This window comes from Triturus cristatus, chromosome 12, assembly GCF_964204655.1.
Source record: "Triturus cristatus chromosome 12, aTriCri1.1, whole genome shotgun sequence".
NCBI classification, from domain to species: Eukaryota; Metazoa; Chordata; class Amphibia; order Caudata; family Salamandridae; genus Triturus; species Triturus cristatus.
This window is the reverse complement of record NC_140595.1, coordinates 202,003,981-202,030,283: the sequence shown is the minus strand read 5'-3', so window position 1 is coordinate 202,030,283 and position 26,303 is coordinate 202,003,981. Positions and strand designations below refer to the sequence as shown.

The window sequence follows — 26,303 nt, the reverse complement described above, 5'->3', positions numbered from 1 at the left end:
TGCGTCTGTTAGCACTATCTGTGGAATCGGGTCGAGAAACGGCCGCCCTTTGGAAAGGTTTTGTGTGTTCCACCACTGCAGAGCGATGGGTGCGCTCCTTTACCAACACCAGATCTGTTAGTTGACCTTGAGCTTGGTTCCACTGACGTGCCAAACACTCCTGCAAGGGACGCATTTGGAGTCTTGGATAAGGGACAATGAAAATGCATGAGGTCATCATCCCAAATAACTGCATGAACACTTGCACTGTTAGTGAGTGTTGAGGTTGATATTTTTGTATTAGAGCTTGTATGGCACTCATCCTGACTGGATTGGGGCATGCTAGAGCATTTAAAGTGTCTCTAGTAGCCCCTAGATATTGTTGTATGTTGGAGGTGGGATTTGGTGAGGCTCACCGTAAATCCCAAGTGGTGAAGCAGTTGGATTGTTTTGTGTGTGTGTGGGGCACACAACTGCTGTGTGACTTGGCTTTTATAAGCCAGTCGTCTAGATAAAAGAAAACATGAATTTGCTGTCTTCTTAAGTGGGCTGCAACTACTGCGAGACACTTGGTGAAGACTCTGGGAGCTGTAGTCACCCCGAATGGGAGGACCTTGAACTGGTAGTGTTACTATCTACAGCAAACCTGAGATATTTCCTGTGAGCGGGGTTAATGGGAATATGAAAGTAGGCATCCTTTAAATCTAGGGTGGAGAGAAAGTCGCCCTGTTGAAGTAGTGGAAGCACCTGTTGAAGAGTCACCATGTGGAAGTGGTCTGACTGAATGTAGAGGTTTAGTGGTCTGAGGTCCTGAGAGAGCTATCCTTTTTTGGGATTAGAAAATAGAAGGAGTAAACCCCTGTACCTTGTTGAGGTAGGGGGACGGATTCTATTGCATGTTTTTGTAATAGAGAGAGAACGTCTTGTTTGAGAAGTGTTTGATGTTCTGTGGACATTGGGCGTTGTCTGGGAGGAATGTTTGAGGGGCAGAGGTGAGTTCCAGGCAGTAACCATACTGGATAATTTGTCTTACCCACGTGTCCGTTGTGACTGAATTCCAGACAGGTAGGAACTGTGTTAGCCGTCCCCCGACAGGAGTGGAATGATCGGGGTAGTGGAGGGAAGTCACTGTTTGGTGGTAGGGGAAGTGCGGGTGGAGTTTCCGCTTCCTCTATTGTTATTGCCTCTGTATCCTCACCAAAAATATCCTCTGGATGAGGAGGATTGTTTGGGGCTTTTATAAGACGTGGTGGTGTTTTCTGATGCAGCCGTCTTTGAGCCACCCCTATAAAAGGAGCGACGAAAAGAACCTTTGTTAGAGAGTAGTTGTAATGCCCCATGGCTTTAGCAGTCTGTGTCTTTCTTCATTTTTTCCAATGGAGATACAATTGTGGGGCCAAAAAGGTGTTCTTGATCAAATGGCTGATTAAGAAGTGCTGACTGTACCTCTTGTTTGAAGCCTGAGATGCGGAGCCAAGCATGTCGTCTTAGCAAAATGCTGGTGTTAATGGCACGCAGGGCTGTATCAGCTGCATCCAGGGCACATTTGATGGAAGTGTTTGTTATAAGTTTACCCTCTTGAAAGAGGTCGTGAGCTTTAGCTTTGTATTGGTCTGTTAAGTGTTGCATCAGGTTTTCTAGCTCATCATAGTGAGCTCTATCATACAGCGCCAGAAGAGCTTGTGCATTGGCAATGCGCCAATGATTGGCAGCTTGAGATGCAATTCTTTTGCCTGATGCATCTCTAAGCTTTGATTCTTTGTCAGGTGGAGGGGCGTCACCTGTAGTCTGAGAATTTGTCCTTTTTTACATGCATTTGAAACAACAAGCGAATCTAGAGGTACCTGACCCCTGATGTAAATTGGGTCTGTAGGAGTGGCTTTATATTTTTTGTCTCCCCGTGGTGTAAGTATTATAGCCCTAACAGGGTCTTTGAATACCTCATTGGCATGTTTTATCATCCCCTTAAGCATGGGTAGTGCGTTTGTGTTTTTTTGTGATGGAGCGAAAGTTTTCACTAAAAGTTCCTCTTCCAAGGGATCAGTGTGTAATTCCACCCCATGGTATTGAGCAGCTCTATTAAAGAGTTGTGCAAAACAGATATTATCATCGGGTGGTGATGGTCTGGAGGGATATTGATCGGGGTCATTAGTATGATCCGGATTTTTATTATAATCATCCCAGGGGTCTGGGTCCGGTGGAATGTTGTCCTTATCCTCTCCATCCCCTTCCTTATCCCCGTGTCCATCTCCATCCCCATCCTCCTCATTATCATCCTGATGCCCAGGTGAAAAATGTGGTGGTGGTGAATTTGTTGGTGAAATTATTAGATGTGGGTTAAAAGGTGGAGGAGAGGGAGGTATGTAAGGGGGAGAGGGGTTAGTATCTAGGTCTTTTTTCTTCAATTGTGGTAATCTTCAGGGAGGTCCAAATTCTCTTTTTTGGGGAAGTGTTGCTTGAAGTTTCCCAGTGTCTGGGTCAATATGCAATTGTTTTTGCTTCGGATCCAAAGACTCTTGTGGAGGAAGTTCTTTAGATGGAGTCTGTTTGCGAGGGCTTCCGTGTTTTTTAGGGTTGGTGCCCTTCGGTGCGGGCTGTTTAGACTCCGAAGGCTTAGTTTTCCCCTGTTTCGGATCCGAAAGTTTTTCTTTTGGTTCAGAAATTTTTTCTTTAAGTGGTTTGGGCTACGATGCTTTCGGTTTAACCGGTGCCGGTTCCGAAGCTTTCGGTCTCGGTGGTATCGGTTCCGAAGTCTTTGGTTTTTGAGAGTCTTTCCGTGCTGAAGATTTTTTCGGTGCCGACAGTGGAGGGTCAGACTTGGCCTTGTGTTTCGGTGCCGAAGATGTGGGTTCGACACCTGGATGGTGTTGGCGCGATCCTGAGCTGGAAGGTTTGTCTTTATGTTTCATAGCCAGGCTCGAAGGCGGAGCGTATGAAACAGTATCACGGTGTCGACCTGAGCCCAAGGGCGAAGGTGTAACTGGAGTCTTTGGTGTTTTTGTGGGCAGTTGGGGCTGGTTACTCATGGTTCGTTGAGCCGGAGTGATGTTGGAGTCCTCTTCCATGTCGGAGTCGTTGGCTTCAGACACGGAAATGTGCCCTTCTTCGGCGTTGGGTTGGAATTCCGATTCTTCTCCGAAAATATCCGGCACCGGACTATTGCTGCGTCTCATCTCGAGTCGTTGAGCCCGACGGTCACAAATTGTTTTCTTCGATCAAATTGACACAGGCCTCGCAGCTGGTTTCTTCAAGTTCCGGGGAGAGGCAGAGTTACAGACCTCGTGCAAGTCCGTGTGTGGGAATTTAGCACCACACCCGGGCATTTTTTAAATGGAGTCCTTTCCATGGACTGCTTGCGTGGTCGGCACAAGTAGGCCTCATGGCCCACGCCGAAGCATCGATCGAAGTACTGGGGTTTTTACGATACGAACAAAAGGGAAAATGCGATCGAAACAATACTGTCGAGTGATAAGGATTGCGCGTCGAAAAGGTTCGAAGACTATACCGGAGCGTCACAATACACAGCCGAACCCAATGGCGGTAAAAAACAATCTGGAGATGGAGTCGATGCCCATACGATCGTCCGAAGGAGGAGTCACCTATCTCGTGACTACAAAGACTTCTACCAACACAAAAACAAAGTGCAAACATCAGAGCCCAACACCAGATGGCGATCTATGCACAAGTATACGATCTACAGCTCATATGCCTCGAACATAATGTTTTTTTTATAATCAAGGAAATTTGCCAGCCTCCATTTTGGCCATTTCAATCTTGGTGAAGTCTTGCTGTCAGGAAATACATATGGAGAAATACTAGATGCAAATTTTGCAGCTATAGATTTGAAAATCTGTACATATTACGTGATGCTATATAAGTTTCGCATAAAATATTTCTAAAATTATCTTATTACAACTTGGAATTAGAACATGCAATGATGATACTAATCTCTACTTAACAGCCCTGAAATGCAGCTAGCTAGTGGTTTGGTTATGTTTACAAGAGCAGCTGTTCATTTATGAGATAATATAACAAACTGTGCAAGCCGAGATAGCTGCACATCATGGTTTAACACCTTCACAAATCATCCATAGTAATATTAAGCACAGGATATATTATGTTTGTTTAGCAGTGAGTTTTTTTCCCTCAAACTCATTTTATATGGGAATTTTTAATAAGATGTAGGATTGTTTGAATAGTATTTTACTTTCTCGTTTCTAAGGCTGGTGTGCAATCTTAACCTGATTAACAATGTTTCTGCATCAATCAGCAGGCATGCCTAACATGCTTTTATCTTTTTTTAATTTAGGGGCCATGCACAATCTTACTGTGATGCTGTTTAAGATATTTCTGGCAAAAATGTTTCTTTTGGGGGGGGGGGGGGGGGGAAGAGTTGCTGGGCCATATCAAACATTACCTTTAACTTATTCAATCACTTGGTAATATTATATTGGTTTGATTCAATTTTACTTTAATTTTTATTTTTTTTATTAACCAGGCAATGAAGTATTTAATTAATTTCCTAAGTAGCACTGTTTATCAGACCTCCACTTATAGGGGCAATGGGGAGGAAGAGAGCCTTCAGAAGGGTTGATAGACTTTAAAGTGACCTGGAGAAGGCACTCCATCTATACCACCCAAATTCAACCTTATAGGTCAGCTTGTCTGATTCTCTTGTAGTGTCTTAAGTTCCTCCAGGACATTTTTCACAGTAAGGATACATATTCACTGTATCCAAGTAAATAGGGGAGGAGACAATATGGAGTGTGGAAATGCTGTTTTTACATATATCCAGAAACACAAGAGGGACACTTTGTGAAAAGCTCAAGCCTGATGGCTGTGGGCAGATAGGAATTAGGAAACAAAAACAGAAGCAAAATAGATTTAAAGTGCCAATGACCCGAAAGGTCACTAGACCACTGAAATCAACAAAATATTGGTAAATGAAAGATTTTAATGTCAGAAAAATAATTCAGCTAAAAAACAAGAGAGGTCTCATTTATCATAGATGTGAAATTTAGGTTACGCGAGCTACTGATTCTTTTTTCTGTGACACCCTTTAGAATCAGTACCCGACTGCTTTGTCATTTTCAGATCTCCTTTCAGTGGGAAGTAGAAAAGTCTAGATAAGGTATATATTCAAACTCTAGCCTGATTTCGAATTCTAATAGACTTGCTGATGAAAGAATAAATAAACTAAATGTAGTTAATGTTGCCTATAGATGGCCATAGGATTTAAGCTGTTTAGAAGTCCTAAATTATATCTGGTATGTTGGGGAGCTTCTCATGAGCTATTAGGGACAACTCAAATATCGTCGTGAACCAGAGCTGTCGCACACAGGTAGGAGCTATGAAAATCATATTGAGAGATGTCTGAGTTTGCTGACCAGAGATGGAAGGAGTGGGAGAGGCAGAAAAGCATATGCAAATATCCCTGACCAGTTCATCCAAAGAGCATTGCCCATGGACTATGGATGTTGGGACCTGGAGGAAAGGTTTGGGCATTTTGAGTTTTCTACAGTAGCAAACGGATCTACGTTCAGTGTCCCCCACCGTTGGAAGTAGCAGTGAAGGACCCGGGGTGGAGTTCCCACTCATGGACTTGTTGTTGCATCCTGCTTAGCACTGCTAAGCCACTGAACAGTCCACTCCCAGAAGATAGTCCGCCATGAGTTGGATGTGATGGCGAATAGCCAGGTGCCAGATGGTGTGTTTTAGCTAAGCCAACTGTATCATTTGCGTTCCTCTTTGTTTCAGAATGTAATACACTGCCGTCATGTTGTCTGTCCAGAGAAGAACACTCTTTCTGGTTATGTGGAGGAGGAAGGCTTTTAGAGCCATCTGAATCGCTGTAAGTGCTAATATGTTGATGTGAAGTTTTTGCCAAAGACCAGTCCAAGGACCCTAGACTTTCTTGACCTCCATGTGTGCATCTCATCCTGTGAGTGATGTGTACGCGGTGATAGTCACTTGCGTTACCGGATCCAAAAAAGGTCCGTCTTTGAGGACGTACTGTGTACCCACCAGTGCAAAGATTGATGGACCCTGGGGGAAACGAACACTAGGATCCTCCAAATTGCCCCCGTTTGAGATGCTAGACAATCCTGTAAGTGGCACATGTGAAATCTGGCATAAGAAACCATTGCTATACAAGAGGCCATGATGACCAGAAGGCGCATAAAAGTTCTGACTGTCAGGTGACAATATGGCTGAAAAACAGCAAGTTGGTTCTGGAGATTGAGAAGCTTCTTAATTCAGTATGGTGTGGCAGAGATTGAAATGAGTATTGCTCCAAGATAGGGTAGCATTTGAAGAGGCTGTAACTGGGATTTGGTGATATTAATTGCGAATCCCAATTTGTGTAACAGGCTGATGGTGGCCTGCATATCTTGCAGGCACCTCGGTCTCTTTGAACTCTTGATCAGCCAATTGTTAAGGTATTAGAAGACATGAATGTGGAGTCATTTAAAATGGACTAAGCAAACAGAAGGTGATGATGGACAGAGTGCTGAAACTTTTCAGACACTCACCCCCAGTCACAGATCAGGGTTGAATCCATCATCGTTTAACTCACTTTGCCACCACAGTTCAGACCCAGCCACATGCAAATCAGTCTTGACCCTGTTCCTCATGGGAACAGTCCAGCCCAAACTGCTAAGCCAGGTCTTCCCTGGACCAGAAATTATCATCCTGTGAACAGTTTCGTGGTAACACCCCTCATCACCCAGGCTAGCTTGAATCCTATGGCAAAGTGAGCAAGTGACCCACGTCTGGGCATACCCTGCCAACTTAGAAAAGTTTCAGTGCTCCTTCCGTTATCTCCATGTGTTGGCCTCGCCTTTTTTAAATGGACTGCCACCACTGCTCGACATATGGTAAACACTCTTGGGACTGTCGTCACCCCAAATGTCAGAACTTTAAACTGGTAATGAAGACCACTTACACAAACCTGGGATACCAGCGATGTGCCGGGTGAACCGGTATATGAAAGTCTAAGTCTTTCAGATCGAGCACCGTCATGAAGTCGCCTTCTTGTAGCAGTGGTATTACATCCTGTAGTGTGACCATGTGAACGTGGTCTGACACAATGTCAAGATAGAGAAGTCAAAAAGTAGAGGGAGTACACCGCCTTGCTTGAGGTCTGTGTAGGACAGGCTATAACAGAGCTTTTACCTCCTCCTTGAGATGGGAAAGTTGCGGAGGAATGTTTGATAGGCGGGAGGTGAGTTCTAGGCAGTATTCGTTGCGGATGATGGATAGTACCCACTGGTCTGATGTCATCTCTGGCCCCAGGTGGTGAAAACTGTTGTAGCCTTCACCCCACAGGTGATGTGTGCTCGGGAGGAATATGTGGTGAGTCACTGTTCGGTGGTGGAGGCTCCCCCGACTACCCTCTGTGGGTAGCTCTTCCCCCTTTTTAGATCTCGCCTGTGTTGCAGCACATGCGCTGCTTCACTTCGAGATCTATTGTCGTTGGTTTTCTGTCGGGATTCTTTCGAAGTGGGGTTGGTGCACACCCTGTCTCCATTAGGCCCCGCCCACCCGTCATCTGTTGTTCGTCATGCGTGCGTGGTGTCCTTGCTTCATGCTCGAGCTCCCCCCCCCCCCCCCCCCTTCTCTGAGAGGCTTCCGTCGTGTCCGACCACCGCAAACCGGTGCTTGTCCTTCACAGAACTTGCATCTTCGTTTTGGGCACCCCAGCGGTTTCAGATAATTTGCAAAAGTAGATTGCCTAGAGTGTAAATGAAAAGGAAGGGCACGTTTGCCGTTTCTTGTTCAGAGTGCCCTCTAGTGGATTGTTTTTTTAGCTTTACATCCCTTCGGCTTCATGCTATCTACGGATTGCTAAGTGCAGACTTTTTGGAGGATGTTGTTTTCTTGTCGATAGTGCACCATGACTTCAGCTGCAGCAACTTTGCTTTGCGCCCGTCCCGTAAGTGAAATCGTTTTTTTATCATTTCACTTTGTGGTGAATAAAGCATAATTTATCAGTGCTATGCTCATTTCACGAGCGCTGCGCTGGTTGCACTTTCTTTGCTCTCCCTCTCCCTCCCCCTGCCATTCAGCCAGCAGGCTCCAGCACATCAGTGGAGCCAGGCAGACGGAGAAGAAAGGTTATGCTGCAGCCAGCCTTAGAGCAGGGGGCACAGGTCTGCGCCTGCCCAGTGCAGGTCCTCCGGCCGTGGACTGGACCTGGTCTCCAGGAAACATTGCAGGTATTAGCTCTTTAACAGTGCGGTGCCCTTTCACGAGCGCCCCGCTGATTTTGCTTTCACTAGCCTATATTTTCAACTCGCTCCTCTACCCCATCCTAGGCTCTCTGCTCTCACCCTACCCCTCCCTTCCAATCACTCACGGGGCTCCAGCCTGGATCTGCCTCACACAATGCCCCACCTCCTCACTCATCGCAGCTGTTGTTCTTTTTAAGTGAAGGATGTGAAAATGTATGCAGTGGACTACCAATCACCCTCCCTTTCTCTCCTCCACTTTTCCACACCGAGAGTGGTAGAAAAGCCCGCTGCTCCTGCCTTTTCACTTTTCTATTGCAAGTTTCCCTTTTTTAGATTTGTGTAATGTCGTCTGTTTAACATTTGTTTCTATTAGGAAGTGCAGCCTCGGGTCAAAGAAAAAACGTTTACAATACTAAAAATCAACAATTAATTAAATAAAGCAAGACAGAGTGGTCGCAATGTGCCCGGATTGGTTTTATTCACATCCAAACACATTAGCGCCACTTGGATTTGACACTGAAGCGCTAGTTCCGTTTTTCGTTTTCCTTCAAAAGGGCGATTTAAAAAAAAATTGTTTTTCCTCTCCTTTCCACTGGGAAATGGATTTTTTTTAAAACCCACTTTTGCTGGAAAAGTCATCTGTAAGAATTGTTTACTGTTACAAAATGCAGCTTTAGGACAGAGAGACAAAAAAGGTTCACAATACTAAACTTTTTTAACTAAATGCAGCAAAACAAATAGGTCGCGAAGTGGCCACAATGCTTTTATTTACACCCAAACACATTAGCTCCAAAATTCCAGCTCTGCCACTGACTTATTGTTTCCTCTGGCATACTGCAGAGCCCCGCTTGCAACCTTAAAGGAATGGACCGATTGAGCCTTTCATTCTTCCTAAGTGCCGACTAAAATGGGCTAATCACTGCGCCAAATAATCATCGAGGCTCAACTGTTGAACTGTCTGGGCACACCGCTTTAGCAGCTTAGTTTCCTTTTTCTTAGTATGACAAAGATGTTAAATTGTTCTTCAAATGGTGTCACACTCGCTTTAAATACCAGTACAAGACACACACTTCAATAGCCACAGAATAACCCACAGAAATTGGTATACAGTTTTTAGTACTCTGTTGTCTCTTTTCCGTCTATCTCCCCTTTCACTGTCTCCACACCAGCCCCTTCACTCTTCCTCTCTTTCCCTTAACTCGCCTCCCCTTCCCTCTTGAGAGTCCATAAAATGCCACAGTTTTCTTTATCAGGCATGTATGTGCTTTGCTTATTTTTGCTTGTTTTTTTCCTCGGGATCGCAGCCACTGGTAAATTTAGGACTCATACATAAAGAAACATTGCTATTTGCAACTCCAATACTTCAAAATGTAACCAATGCGAGACCTATTGCATTGTAAATGCTTGTTCTATATTGCTCTGGAAGACGTTGTATTAGATCCTCCATATCGTCTCAATTGGCCCAGTTATATCGGGATAGTAACCAAACTGAGTTAGCTATGCGCCAACAATTACCATGCCCCACTGCAGTGCGCTTTCCTTACGCATCTATGCACTTTTTTTGGGGGTGGAGTTTTATATAGCGCGAACTAGACCCGAAGGTATCAGAGCGCTTGACATAAGCACCAGTTCCGTTACAGGAGGACACATTCATTTTTGTAATGTACAGGGAGATTAAGTGATTTGCCGAGAATCACAGAATGTTGAGCGTCCCTGCCGAGACTCCAAACCGGTTCCCCAGCTCCGAGGTCGACCACCCTAGCTGTTCGGCCACATTTTCTTCCACTCGCTTTCCTTATCCGGAGCAAGTGCATCTCCAGTACTCTGGGAAGAAGCTGCCCTCTTCCTTGCAGTTGTTAGCACTAAAGAGTCAGCTGTTGGGTGTCCCCTGATATAAAGTGGGCCAGTGGGAGAAGGTTTGTACTTCCTCTTAAAGAGTGGTGCAAGGACTCTAGTCTTGACAGGGTCTCTAAAGATCTGTGTCGACTTTGAGCATGGACGCCATCATAAAAACGTATTGAACAGAGCGCTCCGTCTTAGAGAGTGTCTTAACTAGAAAACCCATCTCCTCCTTCGTAATGTGCATTTGTACATTATGATATTCAGCAGCTCACTGAAAGACACTATGGCGGGAGAAAAAATCATCCTGAGGTGATGCCTTAGCTGGTACTGGGACTTCAATGTCTAGATCTGCCAATGTATCCCAAGGATATGGGCTTTTGGAGGTTCTCCCTGCGAGTCTGTGTCCTGCTTATAACGACAAGGGACCCCCCCGTGTTTGAATCATTTGAGTGAATGGCTGATGGTGACATGGGCTGTGGAGGTGGTGTAATGTGATGTGATGTTGAGTGGCATAGAGTTAGTGGTTTTATGCCCCATACTTTTCCTCTCTGGAAGAGGCTTTAAAAAGTGTATATCCTGCCCTTTTCATTTGTGGGCCTTCTCAGGTAAGTATTCGTCCTTCATAAGCTCTTCTTACGCATGAGCTTTTGAAGAATTTCAAATAAGTTTTCCTCTGTATTTGGCGTTGGTAGTGTCCTACTTTTCTTGGGCGCCATGTCTTTCTCAGCTAGTTTCTTCCTATGCTCAGTTGGAGTGTCATTTTTTTAGTCGATGCATGGCTTGGATCTGATGAGGTGTGCGTTGACTCAGTACTGTTGCTCGGCTCAGACGGCTCGGTCGACCCCGAAGGGAGGCGGGTGGGGTGTTCGAAGCATTGCTGGCGCCATAGGCTGCGCCAGCGTTGATGACTTTATCCGCACCAAGTGAGTATCACCTCCACACCTGTTCCTATGGCCTGGAGCTCAATCGTGATCGAGGGCTGTCTCGCCCCATCTCAACTCCGAGGCACGCTCTCAGTGTTGGCCAGAACCCGAAACCTCTAGCGCACCCAGGCAATTGTGGGCGGGTTGTGTGGGCAGTCTTTTGGTTTAAGATGGCGACTGTGAACAATGGGTACTATAAAGCCCTTTGTGTCGTCTTCGTCCTTGGACTTAACCCCAATGCTGTCAGTCCCTGGAGGTTCCACTGCCAACATCTCAGACTCTTCTTCCTCATCATGTTAGCTGGAGTCATCGGAGGGAAAGTAGTGTGGACTGCACAAAATGAAGCCCCTTTCTTCTGGAACGGTCTACTGCGTCGCTGATCTGTACCAGTTGTTCCTAGTCTGCCGAGAATTTAGCTTCGGCCTCAATCTCCATAGCATGAGCTAAGTGTCGTTCACGTCTGGAGCGCAATGTCTTTTCATTTTTTTTTTTTTTGCTGTAAACAAATACAAATAATTGGGTCCGCAATAAAACGACACATATTGCAATACAAAAATCAGTCGAGAAACACCATGCACTTCCCAAAGAGAAAATGTCTTTTCATTCTTGAACAGGCTGCGCAATCCTGCTAGTTACGCTCCGGCGACAAGCAGAGGTTGCAGACACCGTGCTGGTCTGAGTAGGGGGTATTGTGCTCCGCATTGAGGGCATTTCCTGAATAGTCTATTTTATACCATCCATCACCCGGAGCCCAACATTCTCAGCGGAATCTAGATAGGGCTCTGGTGTTGAAGCTGACTGGAATGAAAAAGTCGCTGAAACCCGAATCTGACATCTACCAATGACAAGGTGAAATTGGATTTGTCGAGTAGAAGCCACTATAAAACCGGTAGGTGTCTACGGGCTGCAAAGGTGCCGAAAATGTATATAACTCCGGCGCAATCCGTATGAACCAGATGGTGGTAAAAATCAATCCAACAATGGAGCCATTGAACATGTGCATTCTCTCAAAGAGGAGTCTTTACGTCACATCACCAATAAAACAAGCATTTACAATACAATGGTCTTGACATTGTTAAAGTTAGAGCTGTTGGCATTGTTCATGACATTATTCTTGTTTATGTTTTTGTTTTTAAAACATTAGAAGAAACTGCATTGTTATTTACAATGTCAATAGCTTAATCACTCTCCAATGCGAGACCTATTGCATTTGCACCCACACACAGCCACACACACACAGCCACCCACACAAAGCCACCCACACACAGCCACCCACACACAGCCACCCACACACAGCCACCCACACATACAGAGCCACTCACATAGAGCAACCGACACACAAATAGAGCCACCCACAGAGCCACGCACAGAGCCACACACACATACACAGAGCCACATACACACAGTGAAAGCTCCAAAGGTCCCACACACCCACACAAGTAAGAGCTGGGGGGCCCGGTGGTTGTGGCATGGGGGATTGACGAGGGGCAATTTAATAAATAATTAATTTTCCCCTGGCATTGTCAGTCGAGCCCTGTGGAGCAGGCAAACATGAAATAAACTCATTGGCATACATATCAAACATCACAAAACTGAAAAGTGGAAGGTTTACAAAAGTCTCTACCTCTGGCCCACTATTCCACTTGAAGCCAGAACCAGTCAAAGGTAAATGTGCCTTGGTGCTGCTCCAAACGAACAGTCCACACGAGTTACTGGGCAGGTCCAACCCTGGGCTACCGAACTCCAAAGTGTGAGAAATGCCCACTATACCCAAAATTTGCTCAGCTTTTAACATGGTCAGAGTACCATTTTCCTCGTTTGCCTTACGGGCCCCAGGAGGTGATTGGAAAGAAAGTAGAGGATTCAGGGTGTGAGGCATAGATTCTTGGAGACAGAAGTGACTGGCAGACCCATGGGATTTCACCAAGTGGCAGATCACTGGAGAAAAGGGAAAGATCAAACCAGCGAGTGAAGAAACGAAGGAGCACTTAACACTGGGGTTAAGTTGTTCACAGAGGAAAGAGGCCATGGAATAGTGGCTGTGGCTTAGGGACCCTGGAAGCAGTGGAGTAAAACAAACTGTAAAAGCTGGAATGCAAAGACTGAGAAGAAAGAACTCGGTAGGAACAGCGTGTAAACAGCCAATGATGATTTTCGAGAACAGTATCAGACAAATGTTTAATTTAAAAAGTGTGGGGTCGAATCGTTTAGGAAACTGGAGGCTGCAATACTGTACCTGGTGATGAACACCACCACCAGGAATACTCTGAAGCAAACCCTGGAATAGCGGGGTCAGTGGAAAGCAGCAGCTTGGAGGAGCATAAGAGGCAAGGATAAATTCAGAGACTGGAATAGACTTTGGAGATGAGGGGCGGGCAACAGGGCACAGAAGTTATATGTGAGAAGCAGGGGCTGAATGTGTGGCAGAAGCCAGGGGGTTGTGGAAAGAAGTAGGAGTGGCAGAGCTGGAGTAGCTGAAGCTGGGAGGGCGAGCCGAGGATGTCCAAATGAGACCCCGAGGGGAGAAACGCCTCACCTTTAATAAATTCTGAAGCCCCGATTAGCTCGGTAGATTCTGACATGCCGCCGGGGAGCCGGGGGGCTACTGCCGCCGGCGGGGCCGTCCCGTATCATCAGTGGGGCAGCAGGAAGGAAGCAGCCCACGAGGCACAGCGCGCCCGGCTCGGCAGAGTCTAGAAGTCGGGCGGAGCGCTGGAACCTCGGAGTTGGCCTGCCTGCCGCCGCTCTGCAGCTGCCTCTGCGCCTGGGCGATGTCCCGGCCCCGCGGCTCCCCCTCACAGCCCGTTGCAGCCCTCCATGATTTCACCCAACGCAAAGCGTCGGCGGCATCGCTCCCAGCAACATCCTAAAGAAACATCACATGGTTACCGGGCGCCAATCATGGGGTCGCTAGGGGGCCATTGCTAAGGCTTTGTTTCGTCTGAACATGCCCCGGCCCAGGCTGGGCTGGGAAAGTTTGTATCTCTCGGCGGCTTCACTCTGTCGCTCTCCCCGCCTCGCTCTCAGCCCAAGCCAGGGTACGAGTGAAGGAACCGCTGTTAGGGCAGCCCAGCCGGGGCAGAAGGGAGGGAAGAGCCGTGGCTAAGGCCGCAGAGCTGCCAGGAATACGGCGGCGCTGTGGCGGAGTCTCGCAGCCGCAGGGCCGGCCGCGCTCTACGAGGAACACTGGCATTCTACACCTGAGCGTTTCCCAAAATCAACATGTACGGCGCATATTTATTTAGGGGTGTTATATTGCTCACATACGTCGCACAAAGCACTTCCACCAGAAGTTTCTCACTAATGAAGGTTCAAGTTTAACAAGCACACCACCGCCTTTCTCCGAGGCGAAGCAGAAATGCCTCTGAGAAAGGCAGCGGCGTTTCCGGATTCGGGGGCGTGTTTTTCTGTTCTCTCCTCTTGCCATTGGCTGGAGGAGATAATTAGAAAAGTTGCAAAAAACACGCCCCCGAATCCGAAAAGGACGGGGCCTGTTCGGAGTGACGAACCTCTTCTCCAATGGCTGGCCAGCATTCAAGAGGCCAGCCAATGGAGAAGAGGGGAGAAGAGGGGCGGGTTCAAGCCCCTCTTCTCCAAGTCATTATATCTCGCGAGCGAGACTGCGCAAGCGCAGCCTTCGCTAGCCGAGACCTAAAAAAGACTTCTTTGAGAAAACCAAGTTGTAGTGTTCGAGCCCAACACTAGATGGCAGGAGAGTGCATAGCATGTGTATCTGCATGCCACGATTGTTAACATTACCATTAAGTCTCTAATGCCCTTGCAATCGATGTCAGTCCACTTGGCATCTTTTGGCGTGTTTCCAATGAGTTTTTGCCTTTATGACCTCCCGGTTTTGACTCTGTATTTGCTGGCGAAGTGTTTCTGCACACTTTTCTCACTGCTGATCAGTGGGCAAGTGCTCCTGTGGTAAATTGGGTTATGGATTGGTGTTTCCAGGATTGGATATTTGATTTACTTGTTAGTCCCTAGAAAAGTGCACTGAGTGTACCAGGGCCTGTGAATCAAATGCTACTAGTGGGCCTGCAGCACTGACTGTGCCACCCACGTGAGTAGCCCTGAAAAGGTAACTCAGACCTGCCATTGCGGAGTCTGTGCGCAGTTTGTAACTGTCATGTCGACTTGGCCAGTGCGCACACTTGCCAGTCCCTCAACTTCCCTTTTCTTACATGTTAGCCACCCCTAAGGTAGGCCCAAGGTACCCCTGTGGGCCGGGTGACGTGTATGTGAAAGGTAGGACATGCCTTGGTGTGTGTGGCATGTCCTGATAGCGAATTACAACCAATTTAGTTTTTCGCTATTGCAAGGATACCAGTTCCCCATAGGACAGAATGGGGTGGTTTATTTTAATAACATCTTATAAACATAACTGGCCTGGGGAATTAGGTAGGAAAATATAGTTTAGTATGCCTGAACTCAGAATCTGAAGAGGCATCTTTTAGTGAAGGTGATTTTTACATACAGAGTTTGAAAATACCACTTTTAGAAGGTAGGTATTTCCTTGTTCAGTCATCCCGTGTGCCTCTGCTGGAATGTGGATTGCCTGTCTGGGTTTTGGATGACAGAAGGCTGGGGAGCAGGAGTGGCTCCAGATAGTCTAGGTGGGTCAGGAAAGGGCTGAATAGACCTGGGCTGCAATTGGGGAAAGGGGAGGAGATTTCCTTGCACCTCAAAGGGCCTGGTCTGCCTCGGACCATGCCATCTCCACCTCCTGCCAGGAAGTCACACCAGAGATGGCAGAACGGGTTCAGGCTGGGCACAGACACACTCTTCCTTGAGAGATCAAAGGATTTTAGGATATAAATAGTGGGGCCCAGACCCCTGAACTATAGAACTCTTTTGGACCAAGAAGACTGTCAAGAAGAAGACCCAGAGAAGCGTTGAGGAGGAACAACCACTTTGCTGTGTTGGCCTGCAGTGGCTGCTTCTGTCTTGGGCAGTGAAAGGACTGGACTGAACTTTCTGCAATCTACTTTGTGAGTTTCTCCAAGGGCTTGAAGTAGAGCTTGCCACAATACCGCACCGCGACCCTGGCATCACCGCTGCCGCCGCCTGCTGACACCACCCTCGAGCCGCTGCTCGCTCCGCGACCTGTGAGCACTGCACTCCGCACCACTTCACGATGCCTTGGTATCCCCGACACCACCGCTCCATGACGAAATCTACGTCGCTGCTTGCACCGTGGTTCTAAAGCACTGCTCGTAAAGTTACACGATGCACCGCCCTCATCCCGCACCGCAGCCTTGGCCTACTGACGTAATCGACTCCGGTTTGTCAGACGACGACAGCGCTTCAGCAACAACGCTGCTGCTTGCACCGCAACCTGCCAGCACCGGGACGAGCACCGCATTCACTTCGCACCGACCCTGGTCTCACTGACTACGCCATCTGATGCTGCCACCAAGCCACTGCCCGCACCGCGACCTGAGGCCACCGCTGCACTTCGCACCGCATCACCCGATGCCTGCCGACGCCAGCGCTTCTAACTTCAACAGAGAGGAGATCGATTTGCAACGCGTGTGACTTCGAGGACACTGACTACTCCTGCACCGACCTCTGGAAACAACGCCTGCGGAAGCTGTGCTTTCAGCAGCTCAACGAGAGGTCGCCAACGCCCTGCATTTCTAAAAGGTACTGTTTGTGGGTCTTCTCGACACCGTAGCTGGCCCGCGACGCCGCGGTCAGCCAGAACTGTTTGGATTTGTTTGCTTACGACACCGTGATGGCCCCGGACGGAGCTATCGACATCAAGGAACTATTTTTCAAGCATATTTTGAGAATTGAAGATTTTGAAGTACTGTATTGTGGATTTTTATCGTTTTTGGGTCTTGTCTTAAATATATAAAAATATTGGATATTTTTCTAAACTGGTGTGGTGTCCTTTTGTAGTGCTTACACCGTATTACTGTTGGTTATGTGCAAATGCTTTACACACTGCCTTTAAGATAAGCCATGCCAAGCTACCAAGGGGGTGAGCAAGGGTTATTTTAAGTGTGTAACTCTCTTATCCTTACTAGAGTGGTGGTTTCTGCCAGACTTTGGCACATGCCCTAGCCGACCAAAAGTCCAATTTCTAACAGTCCACTTATTCAAATAATTCTGGCCATACGCTGCAACAAAACGGTCATTAGGATGTAAAGCTGACATTTAGAATTACTTACTGCAACAGAGGATAAGACAGCAGAACCTCACCTTTTGAATGGCTTCAAAATAAGGGATGAAAAGGTCTGTGTCATAGTTGGACATCTTGGTCTGCAAGACAGAGACCAGCCGCTCTAGGCCCATCCCCGTATCAATGCTCTTCTTGGGTAAAGGCTTTAGGGTAGCATCAGACTCCCTAGAAAGGAGAAAATAAACAGTTCATCAAGGTTTTTGACAACTGATTTCCTAAAGCACAACAGACATTTCATTCACTGTAACCCAGGCGCATATTACAAAGTTTCAATTTGCTTGGGAACTTGATATTAGTGGACCTGCTGCCTCGAATTTATGGGTGCAAGAGTTTGGCTGCAACCTGGTAAACTGAATATTTAAGCACAACATCGAGGTATGTCAGGTGAAATGTCATATAAAAATTGGATGGATAATACGGGAAGATAGATTAAATGTTACAGTTATGAGCTTACTCAAGACAATTTATACATTTGATGTTTGTACATAAAGTTTTAACTGAAATAACCTACAACAATAATTACTTATTAAGCGAACAGTCCACTGCTGAGGAGGCCATATGGAAATTATTGTAAATGAATTAATACATTATGAAAGCGTGCTCACAAACGAGTTTTACTTGACCGGAACATAGGTGAAGTCAAATATGGGGAAAAAAGTCTTTGGGGTCTTGAAAAATATATGGAGCTATGAAGTATACGCACACAGATTTAGATCCACTAACTACACGTGATCCTTAAGAGTCTTTGAAAGCATCAATAAAAATTCCCTTTGATAATAGGGATTAGACAGTGAGGCCTATATTCTATAAGCCAAGAAGCTGCTGTGTATTGCTTGAATTCTGGGTTTTCAGAAGGGAATGTTCAGCTCGCCACCTACAAAATCCACCCTTTTTACAGGAACCCAAATTAGGTTGCTCTAAATAAAACAAGTTATTGTCCGAAATTCTCCGAAATTGTCTGCAAAGTGATACTGGCACAATTTTGCACTTTCATAGTTACTGCTGTATATGATCTACAAAATTAGATCTAAGCCTACCCGACAGCATAGCTGTCTGGTTACTAAAGACTCTTGGAGACATTCTCAAAGCTAACCGAAGAACGCATGCAGCCCATTGCTTACATTGGGCTTTGTGGATTGGAAATCACATTTGCTTGCTTTTTATTTCCTGCCTTTATTTACTTTATGCTGTTCATGTCTTTGTCCCTCCTGTGGAGCACAGCCCTATTACTGTATTCTACAAGTGCTCGCTTTCTGTAAGTAGACCTTCAAATTTTGATCTTGTCTTCTCATATTTGCTACGCACGACAGAGGTCAAATGTCAGGCTCTGTCTTCCAAGGGGGCTTGGTGTTTACTTTTCTTTCTCTGACTTCAAAGTATGAGGACTTATCCGACAATCTGGGGGTGCGAAAGAGAAGGCTTTATTCTAGCACAATTACATTTAAATTATTGTAAATTAATTGTGCAAATATTTCAGAATATATAAAAAATAGGAGCACACAAATGAAGCATTTTTTTGTAATTCTGAAGTGTGCTGGGAACAAATATTTCAATATGATCAAATCAATACCGTGAGGAAATCGGGTGTACTATATGGTTTGATTGTGCAACCTCACCATGTAATACACTTATCAACTCCTTTAGGGCCAGTAGGTTTTATTTGTCCAACCTTCAGCTCACTGCTGGGTAGCTGAGGCTTTGAAGCAGCAAGGCTTACATAAAGTAATAAGTGTAAAGCATTTAAACAGCACCAAAGCAATTGAAGAAGAAATCAACAAGACACTAAAGAAATCCGACACAAACTTATAAAAATAGACTGCATTTTAATGTATTTTTAGATATCACAATGAAAAAATAACCACCAGAGGTTTGCGGAGCTCTAGAATTTACAAAGTATAGTAAATCAAAGCATTTCACCCAACCGCAAACAAGCATTGGCAAATTCAACTAATCTGACACTTAAAACCTTTTTCAATGAACAGTTGAGCTGGTTGTAAAGCGCTCACTTAGAGTCACTTTAGGTGACCAACTGTAGTAGGGAGCCAGAAAAGGGGGACCAGTAAGGTCCTCAGAAACAGCTACCTCACCAAGGGAAGCAGTGTTCAATCAACTCCAGGCACTTCTATATCTGGTGCAGAGGTTTCCTACAGAAGTGGTCCTGATGCAAGGGATGAAGGTTGCTGAAGAGCTCAAGGACGCTGTGGATGCAACGTGGTCGACAGAGGTCTTCCTGTCGCTACTCCTCTGTTCACAAAGGGAGTGAGGTGGACATGGTCACAGGGTCAATGTACCTTAAAGCCCTTTCAGGACTGGTAGAAGTCCAGAATTCACTGGGCTACAAGTTACCCGGTATCGCGGTCACAGCCAAATCCTTCCCTGGGCGATAACTCTGCTTCTATGTGACCAAACTGCACTCAGACGACTTTACTGGAAACAGCGAACTCGGTGCCAACTTTTAGTGTGGGGTCGTGGTTGGCAGCGATCTGTAGATTCTGGACTATCAACTTGCTCCAGCTGGCTTCTCAGCTGTTTATGGCCCTGTGCTGTGAACAGCTGGTCTGCTTAATTACCCTTGTAGTCTCTTGGCTTTGCCAGGACTCTGGAAACTACTTTGCCACAAGGACACAGCAGGAACAGACCCTCTCCTTGGCTAGCCAACAGGTGCAGTCCATGCTGGTGCAGCCTCTCTTTGACAGGTTCACAGTGCAGCAGGGGGGTGTTTTTTTGGTTCTACTTCCAGTCTAGCTGAGATCAGATTTCTGTGTGCCTGGGGTGCCCTATTTATATAAAAAAAATGCCCTCAGGGTGGGATGCGGTTAGTAGCCAAACAGCTACCAGGTTCCCTCCCTCCTGATGACCACTTAATGGGACGTTGTGGCATCTGGCTATCCCAGGATGCACCATTCTGCCCACTCCCAAGATGGCAGAACCACTCTCAGCATCCAGAGCTTCCTAGCCCAACCCAGAGGTGTGGCTATCAGGGGATACACGCCCCTGCTAAATTAATATAACAGCAGGTTTCCCCTCACCACCTCGGGTGCCAGCTAGTCTGCCTAAACAATGGGGCAGGCCCTCTCCCAAATTCTCTTAAAGGGTGGCTTCAGCTTTGGAGCTAGAATTTTGGGCCAACACCCGTGTGGCTCCTTTGCAGGAGGGAGGTAACGCCTCTCTCATGGCAGGCCCCTATTGTCTCCTTTCCTGGGAGTCTCTAGCACATCTCCCTAGGAAAGCAGAAAGCTATCTTGAGTTCAAGGTTCTGGTGTGGCCATTAAGGGCACAGGATATAGATGGCAACAAAGTGACAACTTTGGAAAACTTGCACACTGCTACATTCATTGCTACATGAGAATTAGGTTGGGCCTAATGAAACAAGTTGTTGGATACCTTAGAGTATCAACTTTTGTTGCACCATTCAGGAGTTTGCACTGCTGAGGGGGTGAGAGCGTAACCCTGTACTCGCCAATGGGGCGACCAAGTCCTTCCACAGTAAAAATAAGTTTGGCATTTTTATTGCCAGAACATGAAAAATACATAATCTGCTTGTGAAAAGGTTTGCATCCTGCCTTAGGGCTGGGTAGGCTTGCCACAGGTGTGTCTTACACATATTGTAGAGGGAGGCTTTGCTTTGCCTTGCCATTGCTTTAAATGGCAAAGAGGGCTAGCAGATTAAAGCTGCTCTCCCGGTCTACAATGGCTGACTGGGAGACTCGTTTTACTTTTGTCACACCAAGTGTGGCACAATCAATGCTCCACTCCCCTGAGGTGACTTTCTAACTTACATGCCCTGGGTACAATATACTAGGGACTTTCAGGTAAGTTAACCCATGCCAATTGGGTATAGCCAATGTAACATTTTTTGGGGTCAGGCACTGGCACTAAGGTCTGGTTAACAGACTTCAGTGCAAAGACGAAAAACCAGCAGCATAAGTCCGAAATCTTGGGGGTGACCATACAAAAAGAGGCATTTCCTTACAAATACACTAGGTGATGCTATTTCCACACATTATCATTTGTGTGCCGTAGTTTTATTAGTAAAACTGTATGTCTGTGAAAATATAATGATCATTTCATTTGAAGAGTGGTGTCCTTAATGGCAGTGAACTACCACACCATGCATACTCTACACCACTCCACTCAACTCCAGGACACTCCACACCCCTCCCCCCTATGAAACTCCCAATATGCCTCTCCACTCCTGTACGACACTATTCAACTCTACACCGCTGTATGCCACCTCACTCCAAAACACCCCGCAACACTATGCCACCCCTGCAACACTCTTCCCCTATGGCACAAACTTTTAGCAATGCTGAAAAGCAGTCACACCAGTGTACTACATGGCTAAAACACATTGACAAAGCCAATCACTCTTGCATGGCGAGACCTATTGGCTTTGTCAATGCTGGTTTCATTAGCAGAAATTCAATCAGGGCTTAAGACCTTGCAGTAAAGTGGCAAGGTGTTTTCTCTGCCCCTCAATTTCTTTACAGTGGTTTCCGCATCATTTCTTCTGCTCCTTTTACAGTTGTTTAATAGGACAGGCAAAAATGACTGTGCAACCAACTCAGGTAAAGAAGAGACAATTTTTTTTTTTTTTTTAAATAAGGTAAAGATCCTAAATATTGTGGGTCTTATCGGTCAACATCAATTGTTAAAGCAGATGAGAAACTTTGAGAAAAAAAGATTGCGGTGTATAGCTTCTAAGGAACCCTGCATGGTCTTTCCATGGCAGCACGGTTTTATACCGCTGCCACTAATAATACTGCTATGACTATTTTCATTATAATAGGAGTTGAAGGGTATCTGACCGTGATGATACTGTTGGATGCCGAAGAAGCATTAGAAGAAGTGTCAAACCCCTACTTCTGGGAGGTCAAGTTTGGATTTGGGCCTAGATGAAGAGGCTTTTCATGCTAGCCCCCCCCCCCCCCCCCCCATACAGCATGAAAGGAATAGGAACAAAGCTCACTAAGTTCCTGGTGTGGCCCACAACAGGTCTTTTGAAAGCTCACAGCTAAAATATTGCCACGGGATGGGGACTGGGCATTACCAGATTTAGAACTCAGTTACTGAGCAGAAATGGGTAAGCGATCACCCCATGGCCAATAAGAGCAGGTTCTTTTTCTTCCTATTTAGGGCTCTCCTACAAAATGCTGCTGTAACTCAGAATTCAGAACCTTCTTACAACAATAAACATTGTTTTAAGACAATAGCTGGCGCTATATCTATCTATCTATCATATATATATATATATATATAATCTGTTTCTGAAAATAAATGCGAGTTATGGCATGCCTGCTGTGTGTGCTGATAACTAGAATGGTGAAATTCCACAGTTTTATGCATTTGAGCATGAAACATAACTCAATTTTTTAAATGAGTTGTCTTCTTGTGAATTTCATTGTCTTTTTATGATGTACTGGCTGAGCGCAGCAGAGTTTGGGAGCTGTACCTGGCCCGCGGCGAGGCCCTGCATCCAATCTCCTGCTGGGGGGGCAGTGACTTGCCTGTTGCCAATGCCTAAGAGTTGGCCCATAATATTTGGCCTTTGGCATGCCTTTATTTATATACTTTTTTCAGATGTAAAAATACCCAGGTATGGCCCATTTTTCTAAGCTGCAGGACAAGGGGACTGTGCCCAGAGTCATCTAATGGCTGACGCAAGAGAAATTTTCTCCTGTGGTAGCCAATTAGAGCTCTCAGAATTGCTGTACAAACCTCGGTACAGCAGATTTGTAGGAGACACGGGGAGAAAAGGCTCTATCGTCCAATTTGACGATTACAATTTTTAGATTCCAGACTCCCGAAATATTGATGAGTCTGAACAGTAGAGACAGACACGGTGTACTTATGGTTCGGAAGCATTTTCCATTGAAAAGGCATTTTTTGTTTTGCCGTCAACTTCTGACCCCTGAACGAACTGAGATGAAATTTGGCAATCTACTTAGTCAGCCAAGGTTTGGCTAAATTTCGTGAACATTTGTGCAAGGAAAATGTATTATATGGACGTGAAAAAGAACATGGTACTTCCCTTCGGTAACGCTCTTTCTGGTGGATACTCAAACCTCAGATTACTCACTTTTGTACTATCCCAGGCACCAGCCAAGATCAAGAAAATTCTACCAGCAATGACTAGCGTAGCTTGGCACTAGGTGGAACCACGTGGCCCTGCAGTTCCCTTGCAATGCTCCAGAAGGGACAGAACGGAGCCGCATATATGCACATTCACCTGCATGCTATGGCCAGTTTCTTTCTTTCCACGACATTCACGGATAAAAAGCTCTGCTACAAACTATGCTGGTCTTCCAACGACTCTAAAATTTCTTGAGACATATAGCAAGGAAGATAGGCCACTGAGGAAGACAGGTTTCAAGCTGTGCCATGACTACAGGAATCAGATGTGAGTCAAGGACCGAACAACATATGTCTGTGGTGCTTGGGCTGCAGTCATGACCAAGTCATGCAAGAAGTGTGCCCTCATGCTCCCTCTGACATTCAAGGAGCAGGAAACCACTTTCCTTGAACCTCTCCTCTGTTCTAATCACCCAACACCTCAGACACTGCCTGCATGTCATCCAGACCTCAATGCCCAGCCCCTTCCTGAAGCAGAACTCTACAAAGACCGAATTCCTGTTATTTGCTAAGAACAAGTAACAAACAGTACAAACCTAGATAAATGACATGACCTTCCAAAATTCAAACCCCAACTTTCAACCAATGCCAAGTAATTTGATTCATTCTGGACAGCAAACCTCAAGGAACACACTGCCAAGAAAACAAAGATGCCTGGTACCAGCTCACTCTACTAAAGAAGAGTGAAACTGTTCCTACCACAAAGCGACTTCGGAGATGCTGTTGAAGCCTTCATGCTCTTGAATATGTATAGTGTAAAAGTCTGCTTAATAGTGTCCCAGACCATAAGTGTCCGGTCAGCTCCCAGGGCATAATACACGCTACAGCACATAACATCAAGGACCTTGTAGGAAGGTGGAATCTGACTAATGGTTGCCCCCAACTATTTGCCTGGTATTTGAATGGTTTTTGACTAGTCTGGCTGGGATCCTGCTATCCAGGACCCCAGCCTATCTGCTTTCTCCCTAAAACTAATGTGAAGTACCCTAGGTACAAACCAATTGGTTACTGAGGTTACCCTGGCAGTCCCTTGTAGATGGTACCCTAGGTACCCAGGGCATGGGTCCCTCAGTAGGCCTACCAGGGCTGCAGCACTTATTGTGCCACCCTGGGACAGCCATACAAACTGACACCACCAGACCACTACTGTAGTCTGGGTAAGGTGGTGCTAGCACCCCTTACAGGGATATAGGCACCCTATATCCCACCCCATTACAACACATGTACTCTCATGGGTCACCCCTATGGCAGGCCTTGCTAATCCTACAAGGCAGGGTGCTGAGGTATGTGTGAGGGGGGACCCCTACACGAGTAGGACCTCCCTGCAACCTTCGTAAAATCATTGCTGGGTTGTTTGTAGTGTAGCCATACCATATACTCTTAACGGCATTATAAGTCTATCGCGATAACTTGAGAATGGCTACACAGAAGCATATCGTGTTTGGTGTCAAACATGTAGGAATCATACCCCCAGTCCAGCCATGGGCATGAGGGTACGATTCCCCCCTGCTAGAGGGGCGATATGGGAAAAGCGGCAGAATTTAGACACCAATTTAAAAGTGCACAAGTAACACAAAATGGCTACTACCCGCCACCTACACGACCCTGGCTGGCTGTTGCTGGGGAAAATCCCAGCCTCGCCAGCTGGACAATAGGGCTCCTGTGGCAGGGAGGTGCTAGCATCTCCCCAGACAGGATAATGTGGATTGGAACAGGGTGGGTGCACCAAATGTCCTTTCAGAGTTGCACGTAGGCAGCTGCAGAGTCCTCATTCTGCATACACCGCTTGGAACCGGTTCAGGGGCATCCTGCCCCTCGCCCAGGCGGGAAACACACAAAGGGGAGAGGGTGTAGCCACCCTTTCCCGCCTCACCAGCCATTGGTGGACACTACTCTGGACACTCCCCTAATCTTGGGGATAAAGGTGAATAACGTGGCCCCAGAGCCTCAGATTAATATTGGACTTCAAAGACTTAACCTTCGACGAGCTGCTGCCCAGCTGACTGAAGAAATCTCCCTTGGGATAATGGAGTTATCCCCCTGCTTGGCAGGCACCCGAAACACTGCAAGTGACCCGGTTGGAACTTCGCTGCTCCTGCTGACTTCGACGACTTCCAGCACCCTTGAGGTGGGTTTCCAGCGCATCCCAGAGGCCAGTGAGTGTGCTCAACAAGTTTGGGCACTGTGGACCGCGTGGGTGCAGAGATCCCCAATACCCCAGGACACCGGCCACCTCTTGCGTAACACACGACCCTGACCAGTGGGGAAGTTGTGCTTTGGCCCGTTTACGAGCCAACCACTCAACAGCAACTGTGCCAAAGACCAGCACCCTAGCCCCCCCCGGTGGCCCGTGGATGCCCTTTTACGCACTCCAATTTGCCGCATCCCGCGGTCCCTTGTCTCTCGACTTGTGGGCCCTAGCGGAGGTCAATCTCGACAATCAAGAGTTCCCCTGGTTGCTCCAGGCCTGCTCTACAGTTTCCCCGAAGGAGACCTCTCTCAGACCTCGTGGGTCTGCACCGTAGCAGATTTGTTCATCTGGCGTGGGTTGCGGTTGCCAAGGCTTAGTGGATCCAATTCGGACACTAACACCGCAGCGACCCTCATCCGACGTGGGACAGTCGCCCTCCAGAAACTGGCCTTCCTTGAAGCCTTCCGGAGCCCGTGGCTGCAGATCCAAGCTACACCACTTTCCACCTGAAGCACCCGACATCGAAGGGCTCTTTGCTTTGAGCCTCCTGGTCACTTTGCCGTGACCCAGACTCTGTCCCCTCTGCTTTCAGGTTCTTCTCTACAATCTTCACATCTTTGATCTTCACGGAATCATCGACGCTTTTGCCTAGAAGAACTTTTGACTATTTTCCCATTGAAAATCAGCCCGCGACCAGACAGCAGAAACAACCTATGCACCCGGCTTCCCTGGGGCAGGTAACAGTGGTACCTCGGTACTCTCGTGGTAGTGGGCTCTTCAAAAGCTTAAGTCTAAAGTTTTAACTTTGTACTCCT

The 26,303-nt window shown here is 46.6% G+C and overlaps 1 protein-coding gene across 1 annotated transcript in view; it reads right to left on the bottom strand.

Annotated features, from left to right (window-relative positions):
• The window catches only part of AARS1 (alanyl-tRNA synthetase 1), a 294,909-nt gene that overhangs the window by 178,739 nt on the left and 89,867 nt on the right, over positions 1–26,303 (bottom strand). Inside the window, exon 6 of the mRNA XM_085638756.1 lies at positions 17,186–17,330. Within this exon, the coding sequence (XP_085494882.1) occupies positions 17,186–17,330 (145 nt within the window). The remainder of the gene's footprint in view (positions 1–17,185; positions 17,331–26,303) is intronic.